At 41.3% G+C, this 22,470-nt stretch overlaps 1 protein-coding gene across 1 annotated transcript; it reads left to right on the top strand.

Annotated features, from left to right (window-relative positions):
- Positions 1 to 3,461: 3,461 nt before the first annotated feature.
- crybg1a (crystallin beta-gamma domain containing 1a) lies at positions 3,462 to 22,361 on the top strand. Its single transcript, XM_083997762.1, has 19 exons — positions 3,462 to 5,673; positions 6,570 to 6,608; positions 6,696 to 6,814; positions 7,065 to 7,242; positions 7,819 to 7,958; positions 8,814 to 8,940; positions 9,021 to 9,056; positions 9,845 to 9,981; positions 10,710 to 10,836; positions 11,424 to 11,569; positions 12,387 to 12,513; positions 12,928 to 12,951; positions 13,949 to 14,061; positions 14,822 to 14,954; positions 15,849 to 15,988; positions 16,847 to 16,970; positions 17,582 to 17,740; positions 19,365 to 19,527; positions 21,435 to 22,361. The coding sequence occupies exons 1-19, from the start codon at positions 3,925 to 3,927 to the stop codon at positions 21,521 to 21,523; spliced, it is 3,870 nt and encodes a 1,289-aa protein (XP_083853888.1). The 5' UTR covers positions 3,462 to 3,924; the 3' UTR covers positions 21,524 to 22,361.
- Positions 22,362 to 22,470: the final 109 nt, after the last annotated feature.

Raw genomic sequence — 22,470 nt, 5'->3', positions numbered from 1 at the left:
TTAGATTGTCAAGCAGCTCTAGGTTATTATTTTATTATTATATTAGTACTGTCAGAGTATCAGAGCTTCAGTCCACAGACTATTCAGAAACTGAGTTTTTTAATAAAATAAAAATAAATAGGCCTTTAGGACTTTTTGTAACTTTATGATGTCACAACAAAGCAATGAGTGGCATGTCCTGAGCCTCTCTCAGCAATGCCCTGGGCCCCAAGCCTGAAGCTCTCTCTTCTGATTGGCTGACTGACCTGTTGTTACCAAAGCTCCAGAAAGAAGCCAGAAAGAGTAGATGTAAAACTTTACGGTTCATTTATATTGTTACATATATCGTCTTATGAATAAACAGTTCAGATAGAACAAAGGAAAGGTGTCAGATATGAAGTGTTTCCTTTTTGGATTGTTCTTGTCCTATTAAAAGGTGTGTGTATGTTTCCAACAGGAGGCATGCTGCCAACAAGACCATCCAAACTCCTCTCTCAGAGAAAGAATAGCCATGAAGAGAACGATACCCCCTCCTCATGTGTCACTCCATCTCCCGCCAAGCAAGAGAAAACGTTCTCATCAAGGCTCTCCAAACAGAGCGACAACACTAAACAGAACCAGAAGAGTCCAGTAAAGGATGCAGCTGAGCTCCCACTATCTGTGAGCAAACTTCCTACCCGGGGTCAGAGAGCATCCAACAAAGTCAAATCGAGGAAACCTGCGCTTTCCCCAACTGAGACCTCCGTAATCACAGCTCCATCTGCACAGGAATCCAAAGTAACTGACAGTGTTGTAGCAGAGCCATCGGGGGAGAAGGAGGAAGCTTTGAAATTAAGAGACAATCAGTCCAGTATGAGCGGAAGCAAAGTGGAAGGAAAAGAGGCAAATGACCCAGAGAGAATAAACAGTCATGCAGCTGAGGAAGTTTCAGAAACGCTGCCAAACCAAAACAATGATGTGATTATCACAGCGAATACTGAGGTGGATCAGGTATCTAAGGTATCACCCAGCAGTGAGGCTGCTAAAGCAAATCCAGCTCATTTACCTGTCGCTGATGTAAATAAAGATGAGACTGATGGACATGGGAGACAGCAGGAAGATAAGCAACAAACACAAATAGAGTCCTCGGTTGAAAATGTGTCTGTCGTGCAAAGTGACAGCACCACACAGAAAGAGAAAACACCAGAGACAACACAGATAATAAGTAACGTAAAACCATGTTTAATCCAGAAAGAGGATTCAAAGGCAGCGTTGCCGCAGGACTCGAAAGAGAATGGGAATGAAAGCGATACGTCGACCAAACCCCCAGTGGGTGACAGCATACACTGTGACATAATGGTTCCAGAAGAAGAAGCTGTTTTGCCTGATAATGTTTCTCTCAACGCAACGAGCGAGGTCAGTGTGAAAGAAGAGGTCGATGCAAATAATCCGCCTGTTCAATTGATGTCAACAGACCAACACGTTGAGCCAGAAGAGCCCTCGGCCACTCCCTGCGCCTCAGTCGATGCTAGCCTGGCCAATATGGAGCCGCAACAGAAAAGCAGCTTACCAAAGGATCACACCACAAATATAATTCCTGAAAATAATGTATTGCCATCCACGTTGGAAAAGGATTCGATGAAAAATGTTGGAATGGAGGAGAGAAGTAAAGAGGAGGTTGGCAGAAAACCACCAGAGGCTTTGGTTGTTCAAACAGAGGCTGTGACTGTTTGTGAATTACTTGAGAATGCTGAAAATAAGCTGGACAAAGAGCCTCTTTTACTGGCTGCAGAGTTTGAAAGACAGGAGAAAGACTCAAAACCAAATGAAAAGCTGAATGACGCAGCAGTGGAAAGCACTGACTCACAGAGCGTTTGCAAAGAGGAGCTCAGAGGCACAACAATAGAGGATAAAGACATCACACAAGCAAAAAAGTCTGATGGTCTGTCATCAGAGGAGAAATGTTTACAGCCTGATGCAGTGGAGGGACCACACAGGGTAGTGATGGACGCCCTGGAAGAGAAGAAGGTACTTCATGACACTACAGACACTTTGGCTGATACAAAACATGAGTGTAAGACTCTTTTGAAAGAAAATGCTGAGAGTGGCAGGGAAGAAACACAGCAAGAGGAGCAGCAGACAATTGCTTCAACAGTGACACATGATGTAAAGGAAGCTGCAGGTGACAAAAAAGAGGAAAAGGCTTCACCCGGTGAGATTTTAAATGTGACTGCTGAATCCAACCAAGTAGACAAGGAGATCCACACAGAAGATCTTCAAAAGACAGAAGAAACAAAACCAGAGAACGAAAAATTAACAGAATCCACATGTTCAAATGTGGATTCACATAAGGAGGAGCCTAAACTATCTCCAAGAGAAGCTGAAGTCAAGAGCAGCAACACAAATGAAGAGGACAAATATGCTAATGATGTAAAGGAAGCTGCAGGTGATAAAAAAGAGGAAAATACTTCACCTAGTGAGATTTTAAATGTGACCTCTGAATCCAACCAAGTAGACAAGGAGATCCACAGTGAAGATCTTCAAGAGACAGAATCAACAAAACCAGAGAACGAAAAATTAACAGAATCCACATGTTCAAATGTGGATTCGCGTGAAGAGGAGCCTAAACTATTTCCAAGCGAAGCTGAAGTCGAGAGCAGCAACACAAATGAAGAGGACAAATATGCTAATGATGTAACAGAAGCTGCAGGTGATAAAGAAGAGGAAAAGGCTTCACCTGGTGAGATTTTAAATGTGACTGCTGAATCCAACCAACCAATCCAAGACAAGAAGATCCACAGTGAAGATCTTCAAAAGACAGAAGAAACAAAACCAGAGAATGAAAAATTAGCAGAATCCACATGTTCAAATGTGGATTCATGTGAAGAGGAGCCTAAACTATTTCCAATCAAAGCTGAAGTCAAGAGCAGCACCACAAACAAAGAGGACAAATATGCTAATATTGTAAAGGAAGCTGCAGGTGATAAAAAAGTGGAAAAGGCTTCACCTGGTGAGATTTTAAATGTGACTGTTGAAACCAACCAAGTAGACGAGAAGATCCAAGGTGAAGATGTTCATCTTCAAAAGACAGAAGGAACAAAACCAGAGAACGAAAAATTAACTGAATCCACAATGGGTTCAACAGTGACACATGAAGAGGAACCCAAACTATTTCCAAGAGAAGCTGAAGTCGAGAGCAGCACCACAAATGAAAAGGACAAATATGCTAATGATGTAAAGGAAGCTGCTGGTGATAAGAAAGAGGAAAAGGCTTCACCTGATTGGACTTTAAATGTGACTGCTGAATCCAACCAACCAATCCAAGACAAGAAGATCCACAGTGAAGATCTTCAAAAGACAGAAGGAACAAAACCAGAGAATGAAAAATTAACAGAATCCACATGTTCAAACTTTAAGTTGGATCAGGAACCACAGAGAGCAGACACTGAAGTTCAGGAGAAGACAGCTGAGAGCCAAGAAACAGGCAGGAGTCAAGAAGTCAACTCTGCAAACACCAGTGCTGAAGGTACCAAAGAAAAGCCTGAAATAAAGGATTCACTGCTGGATGAAAGTGGAGCTGCTGCTGTCAAAGACCAGAACTCTGTGGCAGGTGGAAATCAGAAAAAGAGTGCAGAAAAAGGAGGGAAAAAGAAAACAAGAAAATCCAAATCTACAAATTCTCACCTACAACCAGAGCAGGCAACAGTCAGTCCAAAAGCTTCAGACAAGACAAGGGAGAGCCAAATAGTGCAAACAGATAAAACTCAAGAACAGAAATCCATAGATACCAAAGAAAAGGCTGAAACCAAGGATTCATTAGTGAAGAGTTTGCCTGAGACCCAGACCGCAAAGTCTAAACGCAAGACCAAAACTACTGGAGACCAATCTGAGGAGAAAATCAAATTGACAGAATCCAAATGCCCAAATACTGACCTGAAACAAGAACCAAGGGGAGTACAAACAGAGATGACATCAGAAAATCAAGTTCATGAACTGAAAGATGAAAGCACCAGAACTAAGAGTGCTAATGGTGCAGAAGACAAGACTGAAACAAAGGATTCATCAGTAAAGAGTTTTGTAAAGGAAACTGTATCTGTAGTATCTGTTAACTCTGAACTTAGTCCCCCCAAACAGCAGACGTCCTCAGCTGCCAGAGTTGAACCTGTGGAGACCAAGAAACAAGAGAAAACAACTGATCAATTCACAGATTCCAAAGCCCCAAATGATAGCCAAGAGCTGAAACCAGCCACTGCAGCAAAGGGATCTGTAGAGACAACAAAGGATGACAAATTACCTAAAGAATCAAGTGTTTCTGCTGAAAAGGTAGTTAGTAAGATTCAGAAGAAGAAAAGCCACATCAGAGGATCAGCTGAAGGTCAGAGTGGCACGACAACACAAGAGGAACAGAAGATAAACCCACCGAAGGCAGACATCAAGAAGGAGGCAGAAGGCATCTCTGGGAAAGATGCATGTAGGAAAAAGGTCGGTGGTGAACAAAAGGACAAGTCCAGTGCTGTCTTGGATAAAGTGCACTTTGAGAAGACTGATAAAGACAAGGTCAAAACAAATACTGGTGTGAAACAGGACAAGCAGGTCTCCAAAGAGGAGAAAGTCATGAACCTCAGTGATCCACAGAAGCAGAGGAAGCCCATGGTGAATGGCAGTTTCTTTCTACCTGCTGCAGCAAAACTATCCACTCAACTCCAGACGGGCTCTCCATCCAGCTGGTTGGATGTGGAATACCGTCCAAAACCGAAGAAGGAACACAGGAGAAGGTTCAATTCATCATCCAGTGAGGACGGATCTCTGGAGCCCGATGACTTGAATGATTTCATCAGGAGCATTAAGGACAGTGGGAAGTCCTTCTCCATACCTATGAAGAGACGCATTCACAGAAAGACCCCGCCTCCACCTTTTGCCATGCCGGCCATCAAGGAGAACCACTTTGAAAAAACGTTTGATCCTGACCAGTTTCAGTTTGGCTTGAGGAAAAATGGCCTTAGTTTGAGGGAACCTTCCCCGGGCATGGTGATGAAACAAAAAGCAGCCAACAGGGCTCTGGAAAAATCTACTGTTAAAAAGGAATCAGTTGATGAGGTGGAAGGAAAAGTAGGAGAGGGTGCCAAAGCTGAAACCAAGGGGGAAGGGGGACAAAGCAACGGAGGAGGGGAGCTTGGGAAGGTGACAACAAGACTAGGAAGGGTTTCCATCCTCTCCAGCCTGCTGGGCTCCTCCAGGAAGACCAAAGAGGAAACTCCCTCTGCCTCAAATAGCTCATTGTCGTCTAAACAACAAGACCTGCCCTCTGCTGGAAAGCCGGCTGTTACTGATACACCTCTGCCTGCAGCTGGAGCAGATAAGGAGGGTGTGAAGAGTAAAGCTCAAGGCCCACTCCCGGGTGGTGGCAAAGGTGCAGTGGGTGAGTCAGCACTCGGCTCCTCCTCTCTTCCTCCTCTGCCCAAGTTCTCGGAGGTAAAGTTGCCCGATCATTTAGAGAAATACCTCAAGAAGAACAAAAGAGACCCCGAGGCCTCCCAGCGCTCCACACACACCACTAAAACCACTTTGAACCCTGAGGGCAGAGCTGTTATGGACCAGACAGCAGTAAAAGAAGAAGCAGCTAAAGTGGATGTGAAGGGCCCTGCTGCTCCGCCTCCAGCCACCAACCACAGCAGGCAGATCTCTAAAAATGGATTTTCTGCTCCTAAAACAAAGGTAAGTGTTTGGACCATTTAAATAAGAAGCTCTATAGAAATCACTGGGAAATAAAAGGCCTAAAACATGACTGGGTTTGACCTACTGGGATTTTATAGATATTTTATAGGACTGGCAGTTCCAATTTTATTTCCATGGTGCTTTAGTTTCATGTCTTGCTCTTTTCTTTTTTTGTGTGGTTACAATAAATGAGATGAATCATGTGCAAGTGAGGACAGGAGGGAATGACATGCCCTCAGTTTGGAATTTTACACAGGAAATACTTGCCAGGATAAACTTGTCTGAAGTTTAACTTTCACGTCATAACATATTTGCACAACTGTGCAAATGAAGCATAGCTAGTAGGCAGACATTATGTTTGTGTAGATGTGATAGATAGCAGTAGATCTCTTTCTCTATCTCTACCTTCCTCTATCTGTAACTCTACCTCTGTCTCTACCTCTCTATCTCTCCCTCCATCTCAATATTTTTTCTTTTTCTTTCTCTATCTCTCTTCCTCTATTTCTACCTCTACCTCTTTCTCCATCTCCATCTCTATCTCTACCTCTCTATCTCTCCCTCCATCTCAATCTTTTTTCTTTCTCTATCTCTCTTCCTCTATTTCTACCTCTACCTCTGCCTCTATCTCCATCTCCATCTCTACCTCTACCTCTGTCTCTACCTCTATCTCTATCTGACAAAACAAACATAAATGTGATTTATTTACAAAAGCTGACAGCCATTAGCATAGAGGTGTAAATGCTGATCTACTAACTAGATGTTAAAAACATTAGCTAAAGTTAATGGATAATTACGATTGTCAACTGAGTTCTAAATGATTGAAATGATTGGATAAACAGTTGAGATGGTTGAGTGAAGGTTCATGTTCATAACTGTAACTGTTACATTTCCCACAGAAACCTGCAGTGAGAGGGTTCCACAAAAGGCCTGGGAAGGTAGGAGCTAGTTGCACACATTTTGATGGAAGCAGGTTGAATGGAAAAAGCACATGATTGTAATGACATCTTATGATCTTGATGCAGATCGTCATACATGAACACGGTCACTTTGGAGGGGAAGCGCTGGAGGTCTACACTGATGTGAGGGATGCCACCAAGATCAAGCTGTCCCCTGTTATCTCAGTCAAAGTCATCAGAGGCTGGTAAGAGTCTTCATGCCGGTTTAATTAATGTCAGTGTGAGATTAACTAACCCTAACCCTCAATAACCAATCAGCTGATGGGACTGAACTCTCTACTTTCTCCTGTCAGTCTGCCTGTACTGGTTGTGCAGTTTTCTACCCAGTCAACTTTCTTTCTCTGTGCTGACGCTGTTATGTAGCATTGCAGTTATCACTAACTATCAGCACACTGACATTAATGAGAAGAGTTTCTTTCTTTTATCTTGTCTTAGCTGGCTGCTGTATGAAAAGCCTGGCTTCCAGGGCCGGACGATAGCCCTTGAAGAAGGTCCTACAGAGCAGATAGTCAACATCTGGGCAGATGAGGGAGTTCCAACAACACTGGACCAGAACGGTCAGCCTGTGCCAACTGCACCTATGGTCATAGGTTCTCTCCGACTGGCAGTTAGAGTAAGTTACTGTTCACTTCATCTGTATTGCTATTTTTAAAGCAGAAGTAAGCGGAATGTTTGTGTTAATATAAGTCTTAAATAGTTATATCTTCCGACAGCAATCACTTATATAGAGTGTTTGTCTGAAACACGGGTCTGTCAGTCACTCTGCTCTGCTGTAAGCCCAGGAGAAAACTTTCCTTGTATCCTACAACCTTTATCCAATGAGGAGAGAGAACGGCATAAACGGGCGGTCCTCTCTGTGTGTGCAGCCAAGGGATGCGCGTGAATGTGGTGACGTAGGGACGAGGGCGGGGACTGCTAACTCCATCTGCTGACAGGAAGTTAGCCAAAACCACCGGATCACTTACTTCTGCTTTAACTCTACTTTATCACATGTCATCATGTTGAACTTGTAACCAGCTGAAATGTGAATGGATGACCAGCATAGATATGTTTCTAGTGCAAATACCTGCTCAGATTCATGCTCTTGTGTGATACTATTTAATATTTAATGATAATTTGACAGTTTTATGTTGGCACTCTAATATTTAGAAAATTCTCATCCATATGTTTTCTTTTTGGCCCTGTATAGGATTATACCACACCCCAGATTGATATCTTTGCAGAAGTCAATGGGTTGGGGAGGATGTCATCTTACTGTGATGACACTGTAGAGACCACCGCCTATGGGATCCCACAGACTACTGGCTCCATTAGGGTCCATTCTGGAGTGTAAGTCCAGCTGTATACTTACTTCCCCCTGCTGTAATTATGTCATCTAATGTATCAGGGAATGTATGTAGAAACTTTGCTCACACGTCTGACTGGTACTGTGTATCTGCTGATGAATAATTTGCCCTGAGTTTTATCATTTGGATAAAAAAGGATATAATATTATTTCTACCCTGGAGCTAACCAGGCTGTGTAAAGGTCAGAGAGACTGCATGGGAAAGGGTCCATGTGCATCTGTTTTCTGTCTCTGAAGGAATGCAAGCTGCAGGCTACAGCTTGTGGTCTTCATAGCTTTCACTTTTGGTGATTACCGATGGTTAGCACTTTTCAGTTTCCAACATTTTTCAGCTGGTTTATGGTGCAGCAACTAATCTGAGTGAATTTATGTGCTGTGAGGAAGGAACTGGTCATATATCCTCACAGACAGTTGCCCTATTTAAACACTGGACAACCAGTTAATGCACAAAACACTTATATATGTTATAAATATATTTTATATAGCCTACAGTACATTGGTTACATACTGTAACAACCAGGTGCCTTGCAGCCTTCAGGCCAAAGAGACAGTTCCCCTCAGACAAAGGAATAAGGCACCGTAAGTAGTGATTGGACACTTGCCCACAAACGGCCTATATCAACCAATTGGGAAGAAAGCATGAACTGTCACAAGTCTAACCAATCAGGAAGAACATAGGTCCAGTTACAGTTGCCAGGGAAAATAAGTCATAGCACATCTGGAATGCATCAGCATGATGTTTCCTCTCCTCTCCTCTCCTCTCCTCTCCTCTCCTCTCCTCTCCTCTCCTCTCCTCTCCTCTCCTCTCCTCTCCTCTGTTCTGTTCTGTGTATCTTCAGCTGGTTGGTGTACACTGATCCAGGCTTTGGAGGTCTTGTAGCAGTCCTGGAGGTGGGCGAGTACCCCTGCCCTCAGTCCTGGGGTTTTGCTGAGCCCTTCATCGGGTCTCTCCGACCGCTGCGAATGGTACAGTATATAAAGTCTGGGCGTATGTTTGTACTGTGTATTGTCATTCCGTCTGACAATGTTGTGTCTCTTCATTCCAGGGACCATTAAGGGTGGAGCATCCTCATGAAGTCAAGGTTTGTTGTGCGTTTAAACATCTGCTAAAGTAGCTGGATGATGCTAGAATGTCAAGGTGAAGTCACATGATGAGCAGAGCAGAGTCCCATGAGGACAAAGCCGAGTGTGTTCATACCTTGTTACAAGCTGAGTGCAAACACAAGATATTCACAATGACACCTCAGAGTAACTGTGTCTGCGGTTCCAAGTTCATCTAGTAAATTACCCGAAATATGTTATTCACTCATGAGTTAGAGATTGGAAGCTAATAGCATTTTAAACCACAATGTTCCAGGAGCTCAAGTAGAAACTAAGCCACTTTGTACATTCCTGATTGTGTTTCCATCACATGAGGCAAATTAGTCAGATGACAGATTGAAAAACAGATTCATCCTGTCAGCCATTTATTCTTCTCACTGTTGTGTGACTTTGATGTTTCAGTTGGATGTAATGAACTAATGAACACAAGACACTGCAAAGATGGAAACGGAGAACAAAAGTGTCTTCAGAGGAGACAAATTTGATCTTCACTTATTTCTGCTTCAGCACATGAACTCAAATTAAATTATATTTTTATAGATACTTTGACCCCTTGTCTACTGGACTCAGAGCAGCAGCTTTATTTACACTTCAGGAGCTAATTCAGTCCACAGCACTTCAATATTCTGGGACTCTGCTGTGCTGAATGAGATGTTCTGCCACAGACAGGAACGGGCCAAAACACATGTAGCCACACAGACTCATACAGTATAATCAGCTTTAGGCCTCTCTCTGCACAATCTCATCTTGACCTCCCTCTCTCATCCAGGCCTTAGTGTTTGAGAAGCCAGACTTCACTGGAGAGAGTGTGGAGGTGGACAGTGATGTGTACAACCTGCAAGAACAGACAGAAGAGAATAAGAAGACAGTGTCCACAGTGGGGTCTATAAAGATTCTTGGTGGTCTGTGAGTATCTACAGTAGTTGAGTTAAACGGATAGTTCACCCAAAATTCAAATTTCTCTACTCACCCTCATGTCGACTAAGAGCTGTGAGAATTTTCAGAGTCCAGAGTTACGGGGGGGGGTCTGCGCAGCAGTATTTGTCCATATAATGGTTGTTAATGGATACCAAATTTCTTCGTCCAAAAAGACACACCAAAAAACATCCAAATACCTCCATACTGCTCGTCTGTAATGTCCCTCTTGTATTGAAGCCCCGAAATGAGAAATTGTTCCGCTGACACAGGAAGAGCAGTGAACTGAGACACTGGGAGCCTCCGCTACAAACAAGCTTAAAATATAGACTTATTTAATTTTATTCGGAACAATTTCTCATGTCGGGGCTTCAATACAAGAGGGACATTACAGACGAGCAGTATGGAGGTATTTGGATGTTTTTTGATGTGTCTTTTTGGACGAAGAAAGTTGGTATCCATTGACAACCATTATATGGACAAATACTGCTGCGCGGACCCCCCCGTAACTCAGAGAAGGAGCGGAGGACTCTGAAAATTCTCACAGCTCTTAGTCGACATGAGGGTGAGTAGATAATGAGTGAAATTTGAATTTTGGGTGAACTATCCCTTTAATATCAAATCAACCTCTCAGTGTTTTTTCTCTCTTGTGATTATTGTATAATTATTTAATAGTTCATATACCTGATATAGTCCCGTCTGTGTGTTTGTCTTGCTAGGTGGGTGGGCTATCTAGAGGCAGACTTTGAGGGCCAGCAGTACATCCTGGAGGAGGGGGAGTATCCTCACTGCAGTGACTGGGGGGGGTCTGAAGACGGGCTCCTGTCACTCCGGCCTGTGTGCACAGTGAGTATCACCTGAAACATCAAAGGGATAGTTCAACATTTTGGCAAGTTGGCCTATTGCCATAATCCGTATAGTTTTAGGAGTAGGTTCATTACCTTTAATTGTCGGTGCAAGCTGTTTTTAGATCGGCGGGGCAGAGACGTGAGCTGCTCAGTTAACGCTACAGAGGCACGCAGTACTTTTGCGTTTCATTCATCAAACTAAATACACAATCCAACAACTCCAAAACGCTCTGGTGGACAAGTTGTGACCTGCACATTCACCATGCAACCACATTCATCAATTGTGTATTTGATGAGTTTGATGAGGGAAAGCCCGGAAATACCACATGCCGTGCAGAGCTCACGTCTCTGCCCTGCCGATCTAAAAACAACATGCACCAACAATTAAAAGTAATGAACCTACTGCTAAGACTATAGGGATTATGGCAATAGGCCAATTTGCCAAAATGTACTATTCCTTTAACCCCAAATGTCTGAGTGCAGAGTGATCATTTAAACACTGCAGCTTTGGATAATGAGGCACCTGAATCAACACAACTGTCTTGGTCTAAGTCTAAATCTTTATTGTGTAATTGTCTTCCCAAGGATTTCCTGCCTCCACATGTGAAGCTGTTCAGTGAGCTGAACTTTGATGAGCTGGGGCTCCACGTGGACCTGCTGGGTCCTGTCCCCAACACCGAGGACGTGGGCCATGGCATCAAAACCCAGTCTGTCAACGTCATGGGTGGAGTGTAAGTCACACAGCCTGTGCAAAGAGGAAAAAACAAACAAAGCAACAAAAAAAAAGATAAATTGATAAGAGGAGGTTAAGGGTAGGAGACGTTTCTCCCTCTGTGCTGTCCACACCCTTTGAGTTGAAGGGTGTGTTCTTCTTACGTCACAGAGATGATTAAGTGCTCTGTCATTGTACACTCAGACAGGTGCACACACCGACTTGCATGCTCACGCACACACTCACAGCCCCAGAGGATACAATTATGAAGAATTAAAGTCATTGTTATATCTGGTTTGCTTCCATCTCTTGAAGGCAAAGATTTACACTGATGATATTAATCAAAAGAGACTTCCTAATTACCTCAGACGATAAATGTTCCACAAAGAGAAGGAAGAGTATTAAAGAACAAGCTATTCATTGCCTAATCGTTTAAAAACGATTAGTTTCTCAACATTAAACCTTTCTTTTAAGCCGATGACACGATGGCCCTGAGAGCTCAGAGTTCTGCACCTTCAGAAAGAGACACAGGCTAATTCAGAAAACACCTTCATCATCAGTTACACTACACATACAACACAATGTGAGGAAACCTGGCTGGCATGCACATGAACCTTTGAATGTAAGCCTATTGTACAGGTACACATACTGTAGTGACAGGTTTTTGTGTTTGAGCTGGGTGAATGAGTTCTCGCCTGCTTAATCCTTTTACAGTCTCTGAGAGGTGTGTGTGGCCTACTTTTGTAAAGTATGCCATGATTGTTGTCTCAAGTAAATGAGCTCTGGTAAGTCACGGTGTGTGTACTGTGTGTGAGGATGTTGTTTTTGTCTGGTAGATGGGTGGCATTTGAAAAGCCTGGCTTCAGTGGAGAGCTCTACGTGCTGGAGAAAGGCCTGTATGCCAATCCAGAGGACTGGGGAGCCCAGAACTTCAAGATCTCCTCCATACAGCCGGTCTTCCATGTAAGAAACGATGTGTAGTAAAGCTGCAGCAGCTACTGTATGTTCATGATCAGTTCCTCTTTATAAACTCATGTAAGATTGTTGCTTTTCATAGTTGCAGGTGCTTTTAGATGTTAGAATTTACTCATGACTGTGGGCTGCTCTGGGAAATCATGATCATTTTTGTAGTTTTTTCTAATGTTTTATAAACTAATCAGTCACTTATCATTGTCAGGTTAATCATTGTTGAAAATAATAGTTACTTGCAGCTTTCATTTGTAGGATGAGTTCAAAACAAGACATAAATGATGTCATTGTTTAAACTGTGATGTTATGTTTAGAGATTCATTAAAATTGAAGACCTGTGTTAGCAATAGCCATCTGTTTGTCTAAGTCTGTTCTGCTCCTCATGTTATCATCCTCTCTGTTCTACAGGACATGTACAGGACAAAATTCAAGGTATGTTCAGGTTTTTTTTTACAGTTTAGATTTACAACATGTAACAGAGACATTACATACACATACACACACACAACACAAAGTCATTCACCAGGAATTACAGACTTTTCAACGTACTTGGAGAATCGTTGTGCCATTTCCCCAGTGGGGTTGAATTTCTGTCTACACACTAGGAGTCATATACTGTACATATATACTATTACTGGCTATTACAGTCTCTCTTGAGGTGCATTCCTCTCACTTAAAGGGACAACGAGGAGTTTTGGAAAAGCGAAGCGTTTTCACACTACATTTATGAGCCTCCGCGCACCGTGAAATTCTTTGACCGGCGCAAGACAGACTCATGTTTTCATTCATCAAGAATTAAAGTCAGAGGTTGGAAGACGATCACATACCGTCGTAGTTCCCACCATAAACGGCGATTCAGCGGCGTTATTCTCATGACTCGCCACGAAACCGAAAGTAAAGAAACGCTGGTCGGCTCGACCAGCATTTCCACCACCACTAATAATAACAAAATAACCATAGAGACAAAACGATATATTTATCGAAAATGGGCCCATTAACAAGTGGTAACGTAGATTCATCCACATTAATGTGAGACTTTTTTATAACCAAATAGAAACTCCTCGTTGTCCCTTTAAGTATTTTTTAATAAGTGTCCAGGGTCCATCTCTATACAGTTCATGTAGTACTGAGGCTGCATGTTCCATCATTATTAATTTGATCCGACGATGTAGGATCTGATACAAAGCAGCAACTAGTAACACTTGCTTTTCTCTCTGTAAAGAGGATCATATTAACCCAGCAACCCAGCTGTTTTGGTTTGAACAACTGGCTTAAAGAAGTCAAGGTATGTTCAGGGTTGGATGTGGACAGAGGATGTTGTTGTCATGAACTGTGTAAAGCCCTTTGAGACAAACTGTTGGTAAAAAATGGGCTATACAAAGAAACGTGCCTTGCTGGGTGATTACAGCTGTTTGGATGTGTGATGCAGGTGCAGCTGTACTCGGAGCCAGACTTCCAGGGAAGACTGGTGACTCTGGAGGACAGCGCAGCAGCTCTGGAGCAGGACTTCATACCCAAGTCCTGCAAGGTGTTGGCCGGCAGGTAGGCAACACTCAGACACATGCTGTGTATAAACCATCAGCCAGCGTTAGAAAAAGTGATTTCAAATCATGTATATTTTATTTAATTTAGTTTATTTGATAGGGACAATGCAGGTTAACATAGTAACATGTCCACTCGTTACAAACAAGTCAATGTGACTGATGTTCTGCATACAGAGATTATAGCTAATGCTAGTTTCCAACTCCCGTCCCTAGTTAGGCTTTTAGTAGAAAAAAGAAGGTAAGAAGAAAGACATCAAAATTACATAACACTATAAAATGTACAATACATCTAAAATCAGGACACATTAAAAATGCATACAGTTCTGATTTTGTTTCAGCCAGACTTTAACCTTTGTATTAAAAATTCTAATGTCTCGGGTTAGTTTTATTTCAGTCGGTAGTGAATTCCACATCTGGGAACCCTTTATAGAAACGGCTGATTGCCCAAAGGAGGTCTTACGGCGTGAGATTTTACAGTTGCCACTTGCCGTACCCCTGGTGATCCCGTCACTATTTTGTCTGCTAAAAAGACTGCACGGCACATCTGGAGCCAAGTTCTGCAAAAACCAGTTTGACAGAAGGAAATTGCAGGAAATTATCAAAACTAAGCAAATATACTGCTTCAAAATGTGACAGCGATGCCACTTAATTGGTTTCTTGGCCATTATTTTTTATGGTTTGATTATACAGAAAGTATTAGAGTTGTGAAAAATGAAGAGTACTGACAGTTATAATGTGTGTATTTGTGTTTGTGTCAGCTGGGTGGCCTTCGAGGGGAGCCAGTTCACAGACAACATGTTTGTGCTGGAGGAGGGAGAATACCCTGATGCAATGGCCATGGGCCTCCTGTCCTCAGACGCTACCATCCGCTCATTACAGCCAACTGGACATGTGAGTGCTGTGTATGTGGAAAAGAATTAGTCCAGTCATTTTATGAAAAAAGGTTGAACAAATTGCAACAGAAGCAAACTCAACTGAAAGACCCAAATATATCCCATTTTATACGCCTATTAATTATTTTTCTCATGTGAATAGGGTAACATTTTTAACCTTTAGATATCTCCATGAAAATTACTGAGTTGATTACTGACATTAAGACAAACAAAAAATGTATTACAAGTTTTTTGAAATTCTTTGTTAACATGAGCAAATTTGCACAGATTTGCATAAATTCCACCGTTTTGACGGCACATGTATACATAAAGGTGCTGTGGTGGTACCAGCATGAAAAATTGGAGTGAGTTGACTCCATCAGTCAACCGACAAGAAACCACTTTAAATTTCAAGATGACTGCAATTTTTCAAGACAGCCACATCCTTAGTAGAGCAGGTATGACATTACATATGGCTAATTTGAATACATACAACACATGATCTAAACATTGGGTATAGCAGGTGAAAATGTCTTGTTCAGTCTTGTTAACATATTACAGTTAAAAAACGTAATATTAAGGTCCGAATGGAACCCATTTAGGCTATCAGGTGTTGTATGTATGCAAATTAGATATACGTAATTGGATTATGCACTGTTTGCTCATACCTGCGTATAAATGGGATATAATTGGGTCTTTTTCTAAACTTTCCCCTAATGGGATTCTTCGGGGCTTTTTTTCCCTCACTCAGGACATGTTGAGGATACAAAATCAGTTGAGTTTGCTTCTGTTGCAATTTGTTCAACGCTGACCCCTTTTTTGGCTTAAAATTACTGGACTAAATATGAAAAATGACATTTGTGGCCATGTATAAGAACCTTAATGATGTGCCCTCTGTCGTGTTGCCGTGCAGGAGTTCTCTCTGCCCTCCATCGTCCTGTTCACTAAAACTGGCTGCAGAGGTCGCAGGGCGGTGTTGACCAGCGGCACCGTCAACCTGCTGCAGGCCGGCATGGACACACACATACGCTCCCTGGTGGTGGAGGGAGGAATGTACGTCTCACTCACTCACTTTCCACTTACATTATATGTTTGGTACCTTTACAGGCAGGATAATTATTTGATTAATTAGTATAACCAGGGTTCCTACGCAAGTATGGAAAGTATGGAAAAGAATGGAATTAGATTTTATACATTTCCAGGTCTGGAAAAGTATGAAAAATGGAAATTATTGTATGCAAATATATTTATCTTAATACTTATCTGGGTTTGGTCTTATCTGAAGTTATTTTTGTATGCGCTATTGTACCTATAGCTACAATCTCCTGGAAATTATTTGGTTACATAATAACATACAGAGAAGTCTGGAAATTAGGGTGTGGAAAAAGTATAGAATTTGGAAATTTCAAATGTGTAGGAACCCTGTATAACAAATAATTAGCCAAATCAGCATCTATTAAAACACAATGGACACATGCTGTCAATCTCAAATTTATTGGCAGGTCATGACATAACAAATAGCAAAACACAATTCAAGTTATCAGTGTTTAATAGTTCTGTAAACTACTGGATTTGGAGTGAAACACCAAATGTTCTTTTCTGGATAGGATTTTTTTTGTTTGATTTAATCTGGTAAAACTTGTGATGGAAGTTTTTAACTTGAAGTTTTTACTTACGTCGTTTGCTACTGATGTATTGAGCCAGTGCAAAAATAATTCGATCATGTGCATTCAAATTATTTTCATATTCATCCAAAAGGTTTGACAGAGACTCATGAAATTCCCACAGCTGGTGTGAGCTTAGTTTATAGAGCCCACAGGTTCTCATTAAGAAGCCGCCAAGGCAATAAAAGGTGTTAAAACAACAACAGTAAATCATCTACAGTGTTAACCAGTGCAGTCTTCTCTGCAGGTGGGTGTTGTATGAAGGCAGCAGCTACCGAGGTCGACAGCTGCTGCTCCAGCCGGGGGAGGTTGTTGATTTCAACAATCTGTGCAGCTGGCAGCAACTAGGATCCCTACGCCCACTGCTCCAGGTAAAGATGGAATATACAGCATATGTATATAGAGACTGAATACACAGCAGATCTCATACTTCAAGTTAAGTTAGTACCTTTGCTTTATGTTATGGATCCTCTCATAGAAATGGATTTTAAAAATGAGGAATATGTGATAAAACACAGAAGCAAATAAAACTGTCTGTCACATTAATAGATGGTTAATGAAACGATGACACGTCTTATTGTAAATCATGTTGACATAGAGTTCCACAAGCTGGACTGAACAGGCGGAGGAACTCTTTTGTCCCTCAGTCTGTCAAACTGTTAAATCAGAGTTTGGGCTCTAAGTCGACCCTAGGGTTCATGTACAGACTGAGCACTGGGTGTTGCACCAAAGACACATTGTAATGTTGGATTTATGTTGTGAATGGAGTTAGGAGGTAGTTTGTGTTTTTCTTTAAATGTGACTCTTGAGGGTAACATTATGCTTTTTGTAAATGTATGTTTTTGGTATTTTGTTATTATTTGTGTGAAACCTTGGACGTCATGGGAGGCAAGACAAATTTCAGAGTGATCTGACGATAAAGTGTAATCTTATCTTATCTTATTATTTATTGATGAATGCTCTGTGTGTTCTTCTCCAACAGAGACAGACGTACATCTGTCTGAGGAACAGGGAGACAGGAAGTCTGATGTCTCTGACCGGAGCTCTGGACGACATTAAGCTGATGAGGGTTCAAGTCACGGAGGAGACGGGAGGAGTAGAGCAGGTGTGGCTCTATCGGGATGGACATCTCTCCTGCAAGGTACGAAACCACTTCAATAGGAAGAAGGGCTTTAACAATCGTGTGTGTTCATAGATGATTTATGTATCTGTTTATTTTCTATTTTTTGTAATGTATTATGTAAATATGTATGTTTGGGGAGACCGATTGATTACTTTCTTGTGTTACTCATACATGTTCGAAATAAAGCAAAGCAAAGCATATCTAGAGAATCCAGGAAGCTCGACCACAGTAATGTAAAAAATAAAATAAAGTAAAAAATCATGACAGACAAAAAAATACCACTCACAACTGATAAACCACAGGCCAGGGTCCACTTGTCCCCATCTAGATGCACATAAACCTCTTTAAAACCACAGTTAGCCTCTTTAAATCCTTAACAATTACCTTTATGTAATTAATACAAACATCCAATCACAGTGTGTCCTGAGGAGTCCACCCACAGTGACTAAAGACACTTGAGACAAAGAATGAACGGGGGTTGCACGTGCAACAACAAGGAAGAGAACCTTCACCTACTTTTCTGCACAAACACAGTCAGCTGAGTTCAGAAGGAAACACAGCAGCTGCTTGAACAGGGATCTGGTACAAAGTGTGTGATTGTCTGGACACAGAATAAAGCTGCTCCAGTGCTGTGTGGGGAAAGTTTCACATCACTCTGTGAAATCAAGGACGTGGCCAGAAAAAAGGGCAAAATAGCAAAGCACTCATATTCAGTCCACTGGTTAGTTGAGCTCAGTCAGGTGATGGGCTCAGTCCAGTATGTTGTCCATGAGCAGGATATGGTGGTAGTATAAGTATATAGTATAAGTATTTGTACAAATATTTACTCACAAAATTGCAGTTTATTTGAAATGAAAATCATGCACATCTTTGAATGTGTATATTTTCTATGTTTCCCACATTCTGTGACATAAACTATAAATTGTTTTCTTGTCTGTAACAACATCTATTGCACGTCTGTCCGTCCTGGGTGAGGGATCCCTCCTCTGTTGCTCACCCTGAGCTTTCTCCAATTTTTCCCTGTTAAAAGGGTTTTCTATGGAGTTTTTCCTCAGTCGATGTGAGGGTCTAAGGCAGTGTTTTTCAACCTTGGGGTCGGGACCCCACATGGGGTCACCTGGAATTCAAATGGGGTCGCCTGAAATGTCTAGTAATTGATATAAAAAAACATTCTGATAAAAACGTTTTTTTTAACTAATTATTTTTCTTCTTAAAATTATGATTAAAAACACCACAGAAAATCTTAAACAACTATATTCGGCATGCAGCATATCTGAGCTTGCGCATCTTGATTGAGGCGTCACCAGAAATTTGTGATGTCAAAAAAGCCAAAAAAGGTTGGGAACCACTGGTCTAAGGGCAGAGGATGTTGTTATGATGCCATGTAAAGCCCTTTGAGACAAACTGTTTGTAAAAAACGGGCTATACAAATAAAATTGCCTTGCCTTGCCTTGCCTTGCCTATATTAATGCAGATTCAGATAAAACATCCTCTATAATCTAAGTTGACATTGAGGGGTTGTGGTAGCTCAGGAGGGGAATGACTTGAGCAGCAGGTTGCTGGGTGTATATCATGACTGGTGAACTAGAGAAATGAACAAGTCCTGATGAATGATCTCTGTTTCCATCCCTCCTGTCTCCAGCTGTTGGAGGACTGTTGCCTGGAGACGTCAGGCAGCGTGGTGATGGCGGGCTGTCGGCTCGGTGTCTCTCCAGAGCGGGGTAAGGACAACCAGCTGTGGGACGTGTCCCCGGACGGCCTGGTGCGCTGCCACCTCAACCCTGAGCTGGTCCTGGAGCTCAAAGGTCAGAATGCTTTTTACACTCAAACTTTAAACTTTTTTTTTGTTTTTTTTAAACAAACTTTATTATCATATTAGAGACATTATACAAACAACATGACATACAAACATGAAATAACAATGAAGTACAGGTAGTGCGTAATAAACATCACACAAAAATTAAAAAAAATACAATGTATCAGGATGCATAAAGATACATTTAATCAATAAAGAAATAGAAAATATATACCGGTATATATTTTCTATTTCTTTATTGATTAAGTTGATCTTTTTATTCTTTTTTTTATGAAATACATATAAAGCAGAGGTGTTCAACAGGAGGTCCGTGACCCCTAGGGGATCCGCAGGAGTACTGCTGGGGGGTCGCAAAATTTTTAGTTGATTAGACAATTTTTTCGTTTCCACATTTGTTTGAAATAAAAACGTCAATTTGAATTTGCAATTGACAGACACTGTTGATATTGACATTGGTTTCAGTTAACAAGGTCTGTTTGTAAATGGCAGTGGCATGGCTCACTATTCACTGTAGCTTGCACATGTTAAAAATAAAAGCATGAATATATGATCCTGTGTATTATTTGAATAGCTTAGTATTGAATACACAGTAACAAGGTACATTTATGGCACAGGGCCGTGTTTAATGTAAAACAAAATTTTATACAATGGGGCAGGGTCCCTGCTCCATCTCTCCATCAGTTTGGGGGCCCTTGGCCTGAAAAACGTTGACGAGCCCTGATATAAAGGATTGAGGATTAGCCTGTGTAGTTGTGCTCAGTGTGTGAATGAGATGGAGTCTGATTGTGACCCAACAGCTCCATCTCCTGGTGTGTTTTTCAGTTTGCTTTTTTTAAATTTCAGTTTGCTTTTAGTTAGTTCAACGAGTGATGAAGTAGATTTAGTTTTGTTTTATTTTTGAGGAATTGACTAGTTTTTATTTAGTTTTAGTTTTTCAGGTTTTAGGAGAAAGCCTCAGACCTCAGAAGATGAACTTCCACTTTTGTGGCATTTTTCCCTTTTAGTTGCATCCATCCCATAATGTTCCCACCAGTCCTCATCAGGTTACTTCACTCTTACCTACCTGTGGGTCGTACTCCAAGTCGTCCCATATTGAGCTGTGGTGTTTTCTTCCTGCAGCTTTAAACATTGACAAGAAAACTACAACTAAGCTGATGCTATCTGACTCTACTTTAGTTTTAGTTTTAGTCCAACTGTTCATTGGAGTTTGGGGGTCCTTGGCCTGAAAAACATTGACGAGCCCTGATATAAAGGATTGATTTATTCTGTGTAGTTGTGCTCAGTGTGTGGATGAGATGGAGTCTGGTTGTGACCCAACAGCTCCATCTCCTGGTGTGTTGAGGAGGTGCAGCAGTGAAACCTGCTGGTTGCAGCACTCACTCACAAGTGTCTGTTCTGTTTTTTGTATAAAAAATAAAAAATAAAAAAATCATTTGAAGAGTTCATTTGCAAAAGCAGATAAATCCGTTTTTAAAAAATTCTAGAATCTTCATTTTTTATTTACATAAGGTGATATCAGTCAAACCAAAGTTGAGTGACTTTGAGATGTAACAAAACAGACATCTCAAAAAGATAAAGTTTTATTGAAAACAAACAACACTATGCAAAGAATAATTACAAAGCCTCAGCTCATTTTTTTCCAAAATGGCACTTATCTGCTTTTGCAAATGAACTCTTCATTTGCAGTTTCAAACTCTACATGTACTGACAGTTTTGATTTCATACCTTTGTCTTTCCTCATGACTCATAACTAAGAAAGTAGCATAGACAACAAACTCCTTGTTTTCTTCACACTAGAGTTTCAGACATGAGCAATTACCTATTTGTGGACAGTTCTCTTGATCAGTTTGTGTAGTAAAAGTTTGATCACGCCTCATGTTTTGTGTTGTTCCCCAGGTGGTCAACAGTACGACAAGAACCTGGTGATCCTCAACACACTGGATGAGAGTAAAGAGACCCAGAGGTGGATCCTGGAGATCCTGTGAGAGGAGCAAACACTGCACCTAATGAGTAGCACGTTTAAGACTACTTACTTTAGTTAAAGAGGTTAATTAGCGACTGGATCAATATTAATTATTAACCAAACTTTGAGATGCTGTGTACTCGTTTAGAAGTTGATTCAATTGTTTCCTCTTTTCTCAGAGTGAATGTTAAAAGTTGTGTAAATTTAAGCCACTTGGTTTCAAACTCTTTACACCAAAGAAGCCACGATCTCTCCATGTTCTGACTTGATGTGGTGGAACTCAGCCCTGTTTCAATGCTGCACACCTCTTTGTTACTTTATGATCCTTTTTTCTACTGCATGGTCTCAGCGTCTGTTTCCTGATCTTTTACCGTCGACAAACTTGAATGTACACTTCACACTGACGGCTGCAATATGAAGTCTGACGTGCCTACACTCCAGAGATATGTATGTGGATGCTCTTTTTGTAATTACCGTAGATCAAAGACGATCTATTGTAAAGTTTTGATGTCTTTTTAGGACTTTATATGTTTTTACACTTTTACACAAACTTCTTCTGCCTTAGTTTTTGTACATAAGCATCATGCGTGTAAATATGAGTTTAAATCTCAAAGGAAAACTACAATAAAATGATGCTGCTCACTGTTGATTGTAAATATGTGAATGTAAAAGAGGAAGCAGTTACAAATGGAAATGAAAAACAAATTCTTTGCTGCCTCTTTTTTTTTTTAAATACAATAAAGGAGTTGGATATACTGTCACTACAGCAAGCTTGTTGCAGAAGACTTTCAAGACGACCTCATGGTACACGGAAATATACAAAACTGGATTTGGATGATTCATATGAAATAAGATGAGCAGCCACCCCACTGTAAAGTTGTGTTCTTATGTTTCAAATCAAACTGAAATAAACAGAGGAACGTCCTCCCTTTTCTTGCCTGTACATGAACGCCTGTTCACCACAAACAT

This window comes from Trachurus trachurus (assembly GCF_905171665.1).
Source record: "Trachurus trachurus genome assembly, chromosome: 22".
NCBI lineage: Eukaryota > Metazoa > Chordata > Actinopteri > Carangiformes > Carangidae > Trachurus > Trachurus trachurus.
The sequence above is the reverse complement of the archived record's forward strand: the minus strand, read 5'-3'. Positions and strand labels throughout refer to the sequence as shown.

Bases quoted from the DNA above. Each gene is read 5' to 3' on its own strand.
- crybg1a (XM_083997762.1), top strand. From the start codon at position 3,925: ATGACATCAGAAAATCAAGTTCATGAACTGAAAGATGAAAGCACCAGA. The intron at 8,941-9,020 runs GTACAGTATATA...TCTTCATTCCAG, and splicing joins CTCTCCGACCGCTGCGAATG to GGACCATTAAGGGTGGAGCA. The intron at 11,570-12,386 runs GTAAGTCACACA...TTTGTCTGGTAG, and splicing joins GTCAACGTCATGGGTGGAGT to ATGGGTGGCATTTGAAAAGC.